Source organism: Anopheles stephensi, chromosome 2 (assembly GCF_013141755.1).
Source record: "Anopheles stephensi strain Indian chromosome 2, UCI_ANSTEP_V1.0, whole genome shotgun sequence".
Classification (NCBI taxonomy): Eukaryota; Metazoa; Arthropoda; class Insecta; order Diptera; family Culicidae; genus Anopheles; species Anopheles stephensi.
Window position 1 is genome coordinate 50,412,791 of NC_050202.1, and position 15,747 is coordinate 50,428,537.

The 15,747-nt window shown below is 43.8% G+C and overlaps 1 protein-coding gene across 3 annotated transcripts in view; it reads left to right on the forward strand.

The window, feature by feature from the left end:
• The window catches only part of LOC118502547 (protein Skeletor, isoforms B/C), a 48,059-nt gene that overhangs the window by 24,675 nt on the left and 7,637 nt on the right, over positions 1 to 15,747 (forward strand). For 2 of the 3 annotated variants that reach the window (XM_036034823.1, XM_036034824.1), the window contains 6 exons: positions 7,924 to 8,035; positions 12,042 to 12,461; positions 12,554 to 12,574; positions 12,709 to 13,060; positions 13,137 to 13,623; positions 15,567 to 15,697. In XM_036034823.1, the coding sequence (XP_035890716.1) occupies positions 7,924 to 8,035; positions 12,042 to 12,461; positions 12,554 to 12,574; positions 12,709 to 13,060; positions 13,137 to 13,623; positions 15,567 to 15,697 (1,523 nt within the window). The remainder of the gene's footprint in view (positions 1 to 7,923; positions 8,036 to 12,041; positions 12,462 to 12,553; positions 12,575 to 12,708; positions 13,061 to 13,136; positions 13,624 to 15,566; positions 15,698 to 15,747) is intronic. The other variant, XM_036034826.1, reaches the window with a different exon arrangement.

Sequence of the window (15,747 nt, forward strand, 5' to 3'; positions counted from 1 at the left end):
TTAATTAAAAACACAAACTAGTTCTCGTCAGCTAGCAGAAAGTTATTCTACTTTTTCTGATTTTGCTGGACTTGACTTTATCCGTAGTCAGTTCTGCCACGAGGCAAAGATCCTAATGGACTTAAAACCTCACCCTCAAAGGTCCTTACTCTTTTATTTTTTATCAGAACAAGAACATTTGCAAATAAAATTGTTATGAACTGATGTACATTGTGTAAAACATTACCAGCAATAGATCAGAGGTCCTAAGACTCATGAACCAAATACCAAAACATGAATACAAGAATAGTTAAACGGCATAGTAAAAAAATTTAAGAGCGTGTACCAATACGGCCAGGCCGTCCTTCAAGAATAAAAAAAAATCATGTATAGTACGGTGTCAAAGGACAACCTGGAGTCGAGTAGGTTTCTATCGGAAGCAGCTCGCTCCAATAAATGCAGTGAATTCTATTAAGAAACCTATACGACTCCTGTCTGTGAGCGTGATGAGGTTTAGCAAGATAACTTGCCGGAGCCCTACAGGAATTCGTGATTTATGTTTGTCCGTAGGTTGTAGATTTCAAAGTTTGGACCCTTTTTTTATCTATATTACATCTGTCAGAAAGGATAGATGACTAGAACCCACATGGATTATGGAAGAGAATAACTTGGATCATGGTGAATCGTGCCGTTGATGGTCGGTATCTCATGATTGCTTCCCAATAGTCTCAGAATATAGTTTAAACAATTTGCCATGAACTAGGGACTCACTAAAGCTTAAATTCTTTTATCTTCTTCTTCTTTGTCTCTAGAACCTTGAAAAGTCTTTTTCCCGCCGTTCGAAAAGGGTTTTGATATCCTGTTCTGCCGTGTGAAGACCGGCCTTACTATCACTTCGGCCACCAGACCACCCTGATTTCTCTTGTATCCTCTGAAAGGTGTCATGCCTCTGCATTCTCAAAAGAGGACCTCAGGCCGACTTCAGAGTACCAAATGGAACCATGGAGTTGCCAAATACTATAATCATGTCTTAGACAAAAAAGGGGAGTTTCTGACGCCTCTTGCCACACCTCGTACGAAAAGTTAAAAATGGTTGTCAGAAACTGTCTACACCTTCACCAGATCAAATATTCAGCCTCCAAGCTCTTCAAGATCGAAAACAATCAAGAGCAATCGAAAACAAACATCAAGCGTACTTTCACGAATAAAAACACCGAGTTAATGGATGAAATTAAAACAGTTTAAGCCACCCTCCTGTGAGACAAACGATTGAATCTGTGATCGTTGCAAATGTTGGCTGGGTTGTGTGAATCTTGCCGACAATATAGTAATTTACACTGCCTGTAATATTATTTGTCAGTACGTAATAGATTAAAATAAAATCTTTTCACTTCTGATACTGTAAAATTTATTCTAAACTATAGAACCGTAGGAAGAAGATCCAGATAGTTGCATATCGTCTATGGATGACATTTCGCCTAATAGCTCACATATCTTCTGTTAAAATTTCTATAGCAGCACAGTGTGCTTTTGATAGTAAAATCCATAGTCTTAAAATAATTTCAACCCATTTAACTGGTTCATTAAAAATGGAGAAGTCTTCAAATTGCAACACGTTCTTCATTAACGTGACGCTCCACCTACAAAACGTCTGTCACGGTTTGGGACACGGCCAACCCAAGAGAAAGCCAAATTTAAATGACTACATTAAGGGTTCCGATGAATATTATCTACTGCCATCACATCAACAGGAAAGTGAGATTATGCTCTGCAAAACACTCACAATCGCCAACAAAACGTTCCTTTAACAGCTTCATCAACGCAACAGATATCATTTCGCCCGGGGTGCGCAGAAACCGAACAACGCAGCAATGGACGTGCTTTTTGACGCTTTTTTGGCACGCGTGTCTGATAAATATTCATCCCCGAGCAGGACATGCATGCGATCCGCTCCTTCCAATCGCATTGTTCTTGCTTATCCGGCAGAGTAAATGCTGCCTACCAGCCCGGCCGAGCCACTGCTAAAACTGCATGAAAATGATCGTTTTTTTTTTGGGGGGCGAGCAAAACAGCTTAGACCGTGGTGATGTGGCACGTTTTTGGCACTACCGACCGGGCACGACCGCTACCGTGGCACGGTGGGCGGACGGAAGGTGACGCCAACGCACGTGAGAAATGGTAAAAACGGTGCAGTACAACTCGGGGCGACAATATCGGGCGTCTCCGATATTGAAACGCCTAATGCACTTCATTGTTGACGCCACGTGGCCGCTTCATAATGAAAATTCATTTTAAATTATTATTGTCGCTATGCTTCCCGGTTCCCCGAAGCCCTTCCACACGCATCCCTCCCCGTAATCGGTATGTTTCCGTTGCCAAGTTCCGGTTGCTTCTTCCGGAAGTCGTCGAGGGTGTCGAAGGGGTGGGGCGGGCCCTGCTTTTTGGCACTTTATGCCTCGATGTGCCAACGTGATGTGCCGACGAATCCTTCTCCCGCTGGAGCAATGTGGCAGAGTGCACCTTAGGCGAAAAAAACGCCACTCGCTGTACCATTTGCCGTTGCATCACGCTCATGTCATGTTTCTACACGCTGTTGTTCCTGTCCCTGAGTGTGGCAGGAAATGCGAATGCTCTCTACATGAAGTTGTGGAGCACGGTCTCTGTGTTTGTGTGGTTTTAATGTACTTCGACGACGTTCGACACATCATTAATAATTGTAGCGGGAATCGAAAATGGGAAGCGGCCGGTAGTTTTGGAACGATAGCGCAGCCTTTTTACCGATGCCGGTCAGTTTTGAAAACTGGATTCAGGTGGATTCAGATTGCCAGTCGGTAGTGCGTGTGCATGTTTTGGCCGAGGGAAAGTAATGGGTTCGTATCAACCGGTAATGGATTGAAGTCAACTTTTTTTTGCTACTGCTGTTACTGCTGCTGCTGCTCGTGACTCCCTGTATGCTGGTGCAGGACATGGATTGTCATTGGTTTTTCGTTTCTTTTTTGTGTGTAACATGATTTGAAAATTGCTCAATACGTCAGGACGATGAGTCATGAGAGTTAAAGCGTGCTTAGCCGAGTTTGTGATAGCGGGTTACTTTATGTGGAAAAGAGCACCTCAGTCAAATGAAGCTCTTTTTCACTTGGGCAATGGGAAATTTCTGATTGTAATCAAATTAAACCGGTGTTCAATAGTTATCATACTGTCTTATGTCTTTCTGTTTTACCTCGCATTTGAGCTGATCGCTTATTCCCAGATAAATCAAACTGCAGGTTTATTCATGTCATAGGAAGGCCAAGGAAGAAGAAGGGAAGGTCGCTTAGTGGTAGTGGCGCTTATGGTTAACCTGATAGAACTAGACTCTCCTATCCATAGCGTTTCTACCTATACGAGACTGCTAGATAGGATAGATTCCAGTAATCGAGTCAAATCGAGGATGCCAGAGAAGGCAAGCATAATATCTCGTAACGTTGTATCGCCAAAGACGAATGAAGTTAGTTGACAAATTATTCTCCAATAAAAAAGGTTAACTTACGAAGTACAAAAATTACGAAACATATGTCCTATACGGACGTGGCGGTCGGGTTACCGAGGCGACAGCGGCGCCGGTCTTCACACGACAGGACCGGTGTTCAAATCCCATCCAGACTACCACTCCGTAAGCAGGTAGGGCTGACTACTTTACAGCGGGTAAAATTAAGACACAGAAAGCCAGAAATGTGGCAGGCCGAGACCTCTAGAGGTTGTAGTGCCAAGGAAGAAGATGTCCTTTACCCTACAAAAGAAACAAAATGCCGTCATAAACTTTACCATCTTCAAATGTAGCTCTGAAATTACCTATAGACAGCGCGAATGGCGGAGAGGCGATCCGGTGGTCACAGCAGGATCGGGGTTCAAATCCCATCAAAACCGCCTCCCCGTACGCAGGACTGCGGGTAACTACGGGCAGGACTATTCAGCTACGGATAAAATCATGTCATAGAAAGCAGGAAATAGCAGTCCGAGAAGTCCCTAGGTTGTTGTGTCAAAGAAGAAAAAGAGGAAGTGGGCGGATGCAAGGAAACAGTCGTCATCCACGGAGCATTTGATGTCCAGAGAGAATCGCATCAACCGGGCCCTTTACGGGACTTTACGGGCTGAGTCGTCCGGTGTCATTCTCATGACGATAACCAGCTCACCGGAGTCATGCGAATCTAATACTCTGCACGATGGTGAGATCATCTCGTTCAGCTCGTAGAGCTCTTGATTATAGCGGCTTCTCCATTGTCCTTTCACACATACACGGGGTCAAAAAACTTGCTAAGTAGCTTCGTCGTCAGTTTTGAACAGAGTCCACGTCTCAGAGGCGTCTGTGAGTACTGGGACTATAAATATTCTGTACAGACCCAGCTTTGGTATTTTGGTTGGAGAAGATCAAGCTTAAAAGTATGGCCATTTCATATCCACCATCACTGTGACATATGACAAGATTACTATTTTGTGATCCTCAAGTGTTAAGGGTAAAAGTAATTTTATAGTTTTTTTAAGATCCAAGGATTCATTTTTCTAGGAGTTTAAAACTTCTGAGACACCCTTAGGGCGACATGGAATTTGCACTCATGTTCCTAAGCTAGGGACTACCAAGGATGTCGGATCTCATAGGTCATATTTAAAGCTTGAAGGATTCACTATGCGGTTCAAAACGAATCAGGATTTTTATTTAATTTTTACGCAGAACATTAGAAGCATTCCCAAAATGTTGAGAAGAGATTTCAAGTCAAGAAAGAAATAGTGCAACATATTCTAGCTTTATAAATAGCGTCAACAGTTTTTACACATTTTTAATGCAAAACATGACATATCTGGAGTGTTGTTGCACAGAGGAGCATTATATGCAAGTTCCGTAAGGCCAAGCATATACCGCACGGTTGTGTACACTATGAGCGGATTCTGCGTAGTCTAACAATAGAGCGGGCCATCCAGTTGCATCAAACTCATCTAGCATTTCACTCGAAGTGAGCAGTGGAGCAGCATCAGCCTATTTTCTCCTAGTCGACACTCAACCTACGTTGCTGCTGCTTCGATTTTTTAGAGAATAGTTACTATATCTTACCCAAGTTATAGTTCAAAGGTGGCACTTTCGGACCTATACATTGTTTCGATAGATATAGGACGCTTTTCTTCTGTCTAGGAATTGAAAAATTTGATATAATCTACCCTGGGACTTCAAATACGAGATATTGTTCGATTAGTGTGAATTCTATTTTGTACAATGAATCCTCAAATTTGGGGATTTAAATCTGAAAACTTACATGGACACTCTACCCGAAAAGCTGACATCAAAAATCGGGTAATTTATTTTTAGTTTACCATTGCTTTTAGGCTTAGCTCCAGTGAAGAGTTGAAATTCGTACATCTGTTCCCCTTTTTCAAAAGCAAACGCCCTGCAACGCTTTTCCGATGCCATAAAATTGTCAAACGATAGATAAAGATTAATCTGGCACCGTCAAATATTAAAATATTGTAATTTACAACGCAACAACCCTTTGAACATGTTTACTCTACAAACAGTAGTAAATACGCAAATACACGCACACACACACACACACACACACACACACACACAGGACACAGACCCTCGCCTGTTTTCATGGTTATCATTTGATTTTGCCAATCATTTTACGTTCATCAAATTATGCTCGTCAAACAATCGGCACTGGATTTAGACCGTCCCCGTCGTGTTTCCGTAACGCCATGCCAACGGGGAACCCCACCTCAAGTGCAGCGGAGTGCGTTGGTTGGAATATCCGGAACCGTCAGCATATGAATTCATCAAAGCATATTACCCGTGGAAAATACAATAAACCTACGCTCGGCCGGGGGACGGTTTGCTCTTTATACTGTACGCCCGTCAACGATCCGTCGTACGGAGCCCGGCCCGGTCTGGATGCAAGGATAACGAACAGATTGCTGGGAAAGCCACCTTCCCATCGCATCTCGTCTCGCCCACCGCAGCATGCTGTGATTCTTTCAACACAGCTTAACTAGATGGCGAACGTGAAAAAAAACGCCAATTCTTCCCCCAGCGAACTGTACGAACTCGGCTCGGGAAAATGGGGTTTAGAATTTCCCGCTACCCGGTTCGGTCGGTCGGGTTGGACATGCGTGCGAAATCATTGTCTCCCTTTCGGCCACACACCAACAACAAACTCCATCTCGTTACAGCTGGTCTGTGAACACAAACACACAACATTCACACTCGTAGAACAAAAAACCCTCACAGAAGGGGGGGAGGGGGGGGGGTGGTTTCCACCCTGAAGTTCTAACCTCAAAAACCGAAATCCGCCCGAATACGACGACGAAGGCGAAAGACCTGCCCGCCGAAAGTCATGAAAAGCTGAACATCTTACCGGGCTGGTTGAGGCTGGGTAACCAAGGGACGAAGGGCATGGACGCGCTTTACTTCATGCTTGGTTTGTCAGCCGATTCGGAAAATCCCTAGCACAGGCGAACGATTCGCTCAGTTTTCCCTTCGTTTTCGAGCTACAGTTGTGCAATATGGAGCAATGCATGCTGGCCGGTTCAAAGTTGCTCTTCACTTTGCTGTGCTTTGGGTTGAGGAAGGAAAAATTTCTGGGAAAAGCGAAATCTACACCACAAACAGCATCAGTAAAAGAAAATAGTTAGCATAAAAAATCGACCAAAAATAAAACAACCCCATCAGGCCATAAGGTTTTCTCAACATCCAAACGGAATGCTTCGGAAAAGTCGAACAAAAAAGGTGACCGAATGCTTCGGGGTTTTTTTTTTTTATACCATTTTGAACGAGTCGGCAGAAAAATATTTCCCCCCCTCCCCATCTTCCACTCCCACCATTTCCCACCCATCCAGCCTCCCCTCCCTCCAGGATGTGGATGTGGCATCGCATGAAAAGCGATAGTGGCGAAAGTAATGATTGCTTCCTTTGCCTGTCTGTCCCGCCGAAGCTTCCCCCGTTTTTTCCATCGATGGAGTTTTCCACGCTCCCTATGCTCGTACACCGTGCCGGGCCATAATTCCGGACGCTGCACGGCAATCTGCACGGGAAACAAGCATAACGAATTATATATCTTAGATTACACCTCATTAAATAATGATCGATTAAGGGCGAATGCGACATCAGACACCGAAACCGCAAGCTCGGGAGGGAAGTGTGATGTTTGAGGGTGGGTGGTCGGAGATGAGAATAAGAGAGGGGGTTGGTGAGGGACAAAAACAAAAAGAAAAATGGTTTTCCCGATCTCGTACTGCCAGTGGACGTATTGTGGCATTTGTATCGGTTTTCATCAGCACAACGTTGGTCGGCGTGTGTAACCTGACCTTAAGGACCTTTTGGGGGAAAAAACACGCCAACACACACACACACACACCAACAAAACAATAACAGAAAACCGTTTGGGGGGAGAAATGAAACTCGAGCGACTCGGCAACAATAAAAACCCCACCCAGCATTGGAGCAGTGGAAAGTGATCCGATGCTGCCCGGGAAAACTGGCAACCGGCCACAAGCGATCTGGAAATATGTGCGCAGGGCAAACAACAAATCGCATATCACCGCTCATCGGTTTCGTTCCGGTGATCGTTTCGAACGTCATCAGCATAAAAATGGAAACCGTGCATAAATATGCTATGATAACGAGCGCCCAGCGAAGGTGGGCTGGGGAACTGGGGTAGATGGGTGGGAGGCTCATGACCCCATGGCTGGCCCATGGATGGTATAGTCGGCAGGGTAACGGTCAAACATGGAACGGTGCATGGAACCAGCTCGGTTAAGCATTTCGGATTTTATCTCATTTTTCCCGCAATGAAATTGCTCAACCTTTTGCAATACACTCCATTTCTAAATGTAAAAGCTCGTGGAAAAAACGGGGCTCGAATTTAGCTTTAACTCATCTCGTTTTGTCTTTTATCCTTTTTTTTACCCGATTTTCAGAGAACCACCGGTGCTGCAGCAGCATAACAACACGGACATTATCCTGAAGCTGCCGATGGGTAAGCGGATTCGTGACATTCGATGGCTCTCGGTGTGGTGCCGCAGGTTTACGGTAAGTGGTGCACTTTATTCAACTCAGTTTCAGTCTGGTTTATCATTTTGTACATCAATTTATTTCTTTATTACAAAAACTATGAGCATGTTCTATTGTCAAAAAGACTCCTGACTAGTTGATGATATCTTCTGTCTGGATATCAGGATTGTCCTATCCTGGAAATAATTAACTGGATGCGTTTAAAGGCTGCATTATGTTGCAGTTTTGTTCATGTATATGTAATCGGTCTCTCGACTATATCGGTGGTAGATTAATCCATGCTTCCTTGATATTCTGATGAGCCTTCTGCTATACTTACCACTTGAATATCCTAAGAAAGCGAGGCTAGATACCTAGTGATTAAAGTCAAATTCTCTTCCTTCTAACATAATGTTATGGATGGCAGACCTGGAAAATTGGGAAAGCTTGTGACTCTTCTTATTGCATCTACTGTGGTACTGTAACAGTGCTTCCATTGCATGATAATACTTTACAACACAGCAAAAGGTGGTTTATGTTGTGATAGCTTGAATTGCAACTGCAAGCTTTCGTTTGAGACAGATTAAAAGAGGCGAATGAGGTCTTACAGACCCAAAGCATCTATATATAAATGAAGCAAAAAGCCATGAGCCTTGACACAGATAAGCGCTCTTCCATAAGGGAATAAAACAGTTTGCCAGGAAGAAGATATCTCCTAACATCCTCCGCATACCAAAAAATCTGTCAGCGAGTTGAACAGAACTATTGTAGCGAGTGAGCGTTATCGTGACACATGAAGGATCTTTCATAAAGAACACCTTCAGTAGTTTTAACCGATTCTGCTGCTTTCTTGTTACCGTTTATATATTAGCATGGTGGATTCCTTCGTACAATACGGAATGCCTAACTAAACAGAGTCCATAGTACTTCCTGTGGTGGATACGACAGAAGTGCAGGACTTAACACGGCAAGACCGGAGTTCCCATCTCGGCCGTTCCTCCATAGTGAGGACTGACTATCTAACTTATGCGGTATCAATACCTCTTGTAAGGCAGAAATATCAGACAAGAAGGAAGAAGAAGTACTTCATCGCTGTTTTTGATAAAAAAGTCAGAGTGTCTTAATAGTAAGGTCTTAGCATTCCTCACTGATTTGAATGATTCAACAACTCTTAAGCTGTCCCTGAAGATGAAGTTTGAATCTATTCGAAATTAACAAAAATCCGAAATATGACTAAAACAGCCAAAAGTCTATTAGATACCCTTGAAAGATCGTATACAGAGACGGAGCGAGTGCTTAGAAAACTTGGAGTATACATATATGCAACGAAGCTTGAAATATTTCTTTGATATGAAACCTTTTCCTAAAATCAATGCAGCTCTATTTTCAGACATATAAAAATCATTATGTAGAACCAATTTGCCGTTCAGACTTTTTAATCTTTCAGACCCAAAACAATTCGTAAAAAAGTGTGAACTGTATAGCAAGTGCTCAATATTAAGCTCCAAATAAGACTTGCTCCCGAATCACGTTATTAGAATGATACTGGACAATCCAGCGTTTTGTGGGAAGTATTTTTAGGCTGGTCGCCAGGACAAAGGGGGCGTGGTAGGACCAATTATGGATGGGGTAATGGAGTTTGCGTGTCCATCCGAAGGGCTAGTACATGCAACTTCCCGCTGACGACAGACAACTATGATTTCAAAGATATTCTGTAGAAAGTTGCGACTTGCTAATGTTTGCACAAAGGACTCTTTTTTGTAGAAAATAACCACACAATTATTTCTGTTAAGTAGACCAGATTACAAAATCATACTAAGAAAATCCTCGACATTACAGAAGATATTTATAAATAATTTTAAAAATTTGGTAAAGAAGCTTACATGGAATGGTAATGATTCATATACTTTTGAGCAATACTACATGAATTAATACGACTTCTTATGTTGAGATGGTAAAATAATCTCAAAGCAATTCCTCTTCTCTCTCTCTCTCTCTCTCTGTTTTATCATGCCATAATTAAAATTCTTCAAATTAATAATTAAACCTGTTGAAACGCAGTTAAATTCTTTAGAAATCTTTAATAGCAGAGATCAAAAAATTAGTACACTTTGCTTTCAACTTCGGTTCCTGACTGATCCTGCTGATTCCCGGCGGGTAGGCACGATCTCCCTTTTTCCGATCTTTCTTGTTTCTTGTTTCTCCTGTTCTTTGCTTTCCAACTGACAGGTCGTTGGGAGCCCTACAAAATTTCCAACAAAACATAACAGGTCCTAGCAAATCTAGAACACAAATAGATAAAAAAAAATTTTTTAATAAAATTATTTAAAAAAATTATTTTAAAAATAATAATAAAAAAATAATTATTGTTTTTAATAATAAAATGCCCCCCATGGTCAGTTTAAAAGTTCAATCCCGTAAAACACAAAAGATTTTAAATTTTTTTAACTCTAGATAATTTAAACAACAAAAATATAATCATAAAAATGCTTAGAAAAAATGTCACTAATTTCAACAAAATATTCTCTTCCGTTCGAATGAATTGAACGTCTAGGTTAACTTTGGTTGAATTTAAAACATCTACAAATTCTAGCAAACAAAACAACACTTTCCACAAAACCCGAACAATAATATCAATTTCTTGTTATCCACGCCCCGATACACACACAAGCACGCACCCAGCCTTGCCTTTGATCTATTTTAGAGAATTTGGTTCAAATTTTACAATTCCCATTGAAGAAGCCGTACGCTGACCGTATATCCTGGCACCTGGCTTCAGTCGTTTTTAATCGCTCCATCGTTACCATCGTTACGGAAAATGGATTGAGCGTAGTAATTCCCTCGATTGATTCCATCCAACAAACAGACGGACGGAAGACGGAAAAACAGTCACACCGAGCACACGCGCCACGTTCATCACCAACCGAGAGGAACTGTGTGCCGCTTTTGGCCGGAAAATCGCAATAGGCCTCACCTGCCTTTACCCCACGCACACAAACGCACGCGTGGAAAAGGGATTGATAATTTCGCTAAACGTACCGTTTCGTCCTGCGCGCTCCTTGCGCGGCACAAGGTTCGGCAGATTCGGGGAACGGCGTCTGTGTGTCCTTTGATAGTGCGCGTGCGTGGGCACAGCACAGCCCGAAACGCACGGTTATCGGTGAACACCTCTTCATCATTATGGTCGCCTTCGCCCACCATAGTTGGACCGGTTGCTATCGCAACCATCCTTCTGAGTAGCGCTACTCCCTGCTAGGTTCGCTCGAGCTCGCTGTCTCGCTTTCGCTTTCTTGAGCCCTTTGCTAAGATTGCTACGACAACTCCCGTGTAATCACTTTCCCAAACACATGATGAGTAGCTTTTGTCCGCTGGCACGGCCTTGCCCTGTACTAAGCGTCGGGATACAATCGGATATCCAGGCCAGTAATATGTAACTTTTTTTTTGGATTATTTTCTCGGTCTCAATCTAAGCTGTAACTGGTCCAAATACAGAGCTACATTGCAATTCCAATATCGCCACTTAATATTCCTCTTATGTCAGTCGTTCGTCGAGTTCATCAAAAGTCAAAATATCAAAGCTTATCATTAAAATGTTGTCCACATCCGAGAATAAGGATTTGAAGTTGATATCTAACGTTCATCGAAATGGTGTCAACGTTCAGATGAAAAACTCTGGCCTCATTAGTCATTATTCCAGACTGTTTTCCCGACGGCTCCTCAAGTCCCTATAAGCATTTTGTTTAGCTCAACTACCGCGCTTTAAATAATTTAAAGAAGAAAACTGCGTGCATTTAAAAATCCTCACTACAAGCAAGAATCGAGTGGCAATCCAATTAAAATTACCAAGCAGACAAAGGGCCACAGCCCCAATAAACGTCAGCAACATGCCGGGAACCATCATTCGCCGAAGCCTAACCCCCCACTAACATGGCAGGCAAACCGGACTCAAGTGGCATTTCGTTCGAAGCAGTCACTTTTGTCAGTTCTACCAACTCATCATTAGCAGCTCATATTCACCAGCTTCTTCCTTCTCGCTCGTCAACAGGTCGATTTTGGAGAAATCTTCATCCCACCCGGACTGGACGTACCGAAGCCGAGGGTTCTGCCCGAGTTCAAGCGCCTGGCGCACGGGCTGCGTTCCAGCAACATCAGCATCCTGGACGCGAAAACGTTCTACATTCCTAACCTCCACTACGATGGTGCCGGTCCGGATGCGTACTTTTGGGTCGGCAACGGTTCCGAACCGAACATCATGGGCACCAAGGTACCGAACGAGATCGGTTCGCTGGAACCGCTGCGTGGCTATCAGGGCGAGGACATCGAAATTCAGCTGCCGGGCAATCTGACCGTGTACGACATCGATTGGCTGGCGGTTTGGTGCGTCGAGTATCGGCACAACTTTGGGCACGTGTACATCCCGAAGGATTTGGATGTGCCGCCGGCACTCGGACAGACAAAGATAGCGGTAAGTGGCGTTCTGGGTGTGATGTGACGTACTTTGGAAATGCATTGCTCTATTTAAAACGCTTCTCGAAATGTTTCTCTTCACCTTACAAGCCGCCATGGTGGTATAAGCCGGTAAATAGTCAATACTGTTCAATACAATTCTTTACACCGTTTTACGTATCAACCTTAAGCCTCCACAAAACTTACCGCAAGCCCATTAACGTCCTTATACCTCGGTTGATCAATTTCCGCTTAATTACTTTCAGACGACCACAACCACCTCGACGGTAATAACGCAAGCCACAAGCAAGCCGGCAAACGTCAACTGCAAGGAACTGCTGCGCGGCAAGCTAAACGTCATGTGGGAGGTGATGGACGAGTACATCGTTATCGAGCTGGTAGGCCGCATCGACGAGGAGCAGTACATGGCGTTCGGTATTTCCGGTAGTCATGGACACCCGCAGATGATTGGGGCCGACGTTGTGGTGGCGTTCTACGATCGACGCCAGCGACGGTTCCGGGCCGAGGATTACTACATGTCCTCGTTATCCCAGTGCGATGGCAAGCTGGGCGTCTGTCCCGATGAGCGGATCGGTGGTAAAAACGATGTGGAAATATGTGAGTAATCTGTGGGTGGACTTCCTACCCTTTGCGCTAACTTAACACCTCCACGCTACTGCTCATGTCCTCACAGTGTCTGGTGACCGCAGCCATGGTGTGACCCGGATCAAATACCGTCGCCTACTGCAAACGAACGAAGCCGTCAACGATCGTGCCTATCCGTTGGATCGTCAAATATCGGTAATTGCCGCGATCGGACCACTGAACTCGCGCGAGGAAGCAAACGCCCATTCGCACACGGGTACGGAGGTGACGGTGGACGATGTGCAGATTGATTTTGCATCGAAGAACGATCACACCTGTACCGATGCGCTCGACAGTTTCCGGTATGAGGATGGACCACAACCATGGGCCGCGCTTACCATCCTAGGCGAGAAGACAATCACGGCCCGCATCGGTCCGACCGGAGGGAAGCGTGGCTACTCGCCCATTACCGGACATCCGTCGTGGGGCATTGCCTGGTTCATGAACGATTTGCTGATTCCGGAAATTTACGTCGAACGGGGACAGACCTACACGTTCGTCGTGGAGGGTGGTGACGATACGGCACAACCGGCCAAGTAAGTCTGAAGGAAGGGTACCATTTTTAAGATTCGTGTGTCTATTACTAGAATTAAGCTGCCAAATCTCCGGTCAACACGGTCGTCTTATCTGTCGACCATTTTTTCAAAGGTTGATTAGTTTATAGAGACTTTGGGTGATTAGACTTCGCTCGTCTCCTAATATATTCTACCTTTTGACCATACCCGAAAGGTTTTAAGGTATCCATTTCTCAAGAATGTTCAACTTTTTATGCATAAAGGACCGTTCAAGGCCTCGGGAAATCCTATTGGTCTTACTCAAAAACGACAATTAGAGGGGCCTCAACTGCTATTCCGCTCTGGACGTCAAAAGACTTTGATCCGCCACTGGTTTTAGTATCCCGTAGAATGCTTCCCTCTGCATTCGGATTCGTTCCGTATCCTTCCGTATTTCATCTAACTTGCAGATCGAAAAATGGTTGTTAGAAAAATGGTGGTAGGAAAAATAGATGGTTCAAATCCCATCTAGACTGTTCCTCCGTATTGAAGACTGACTTAACTATCCTATCCGACTACGAGGTATCTTGAAGTCTAGTTAGCCAGAAATGGCAGGCATAACTTGAAATTCACTTGTTGCTTAAAGGTACCAATATTTTCCGACCGGTGCATTAACATTAGCTTGATTTTTTTAGTCGCCAATAGCTCAATAGCGCAAAGAGCTAGAGTTTATTTATCCTTCACACGTTTGTGACCTGACATCTTCTCCTCTTGTAGCGTTCCATTCGACACTATTTGCCAACAAAGCCCTATCTCCTCACAGTTGTAAACTTGCTGGAGGATGTATCCTTTGGCTTCTACTTTAGATGCATCTCTAACCACTAGCTTATCAAGGCACTCGTACGTCCGCTTACGTTCCTACAAATTTGATCAAGGAATTGAAAGGCCACGTCTTGCTAGAATTGCTCCGAAAAGCTCTAGAACTGTACTCTTCTATATTGGCGGTTGTCATAACCAGCTCTGCACGAAGTCCACAACTACAGAAAGGACCAAAAACTTCCGAGAGCTTTACATGCGTTGAAGAAAGTTAAGTTTCTCACATTGTTGTCACACTATCTTTACTCTAGAAAATTTATCATAATTACTACTACCAGAGACTTTGGAGTATAATACTTTGTGATGTGGGGATTCCTTTGAAGCCGTATGCAGCAAATCTCACTTTATGTTGGAACGCTAGTTTTCTAACTCAACTCCGTCCGTACATTAAAGTAATCTTCGAACAATATTTTTATGTTTTCTTTACTTTTCCGTTGTCGGAGGTCGAGAAGATCCAACTTTTTTTTGTCTAGAATCCACCAGCAAATTAGAGAGCATACAGAGGGTCTGCTATGTATGAGGGCAACTTTGTGATTTACCTAATTCCAGCACGACAAAACTTCATCGTCGTCAGCCCTGCTTACAGCAAGGATATGGATATTCCCTTTTTAAAAGCCCACCAATGGACATTAGCCACATAAAAGCTAGTCTGCATTAACCACAGACGGCAAACGATACCAATCTGCCGCTTCATCCTGTAGAATATGAGAATAACTTAAAGTCAGTTTTTTTTTGGTTTCATTCCAACGACTTGTTTTATCTTTTATCTTCACCCGCACTGGACTGAAGCTGTTTTGTGCATGGTTTACGAGTGTAAACAGCAAACAAAAAATCTCAACCGACACAGAAATGAAATGAAGGAAAAGTTTAATAAACTACAAGCCTCCTTCTCTGTTCCACACGCACTCTGGCTCGCCTTCTCAAGTTTGTAATGAAAGTAGTGAAATGAATGCATCCTGATTAACTTTGCGCAATGCTCGTGCAACTCGGGACTGCCCGTTCCGTTCTGAGTAGGGCTAACGAGACCGGGCCAGAACCCGGTATCAATTCACAATCCTTGGGTTGCGAAACGCAATGAGCTAACTTTTCACCATCCTTAAACCACACAGATATCATCCACTGTACATCACCAGCTCGAGCGAGGGAGGCTATGGACAGCTCACCGATGCACAGAAGCGCCGGGAAACGGTGTACGCGGGCGTAGAATATGATTCGGAAGGAAACGCCTATCCAACTGCGGGTAAGTTAGCAACATCATCAACCGCTTCGAGTGAGCGTTGTAAAGTACAA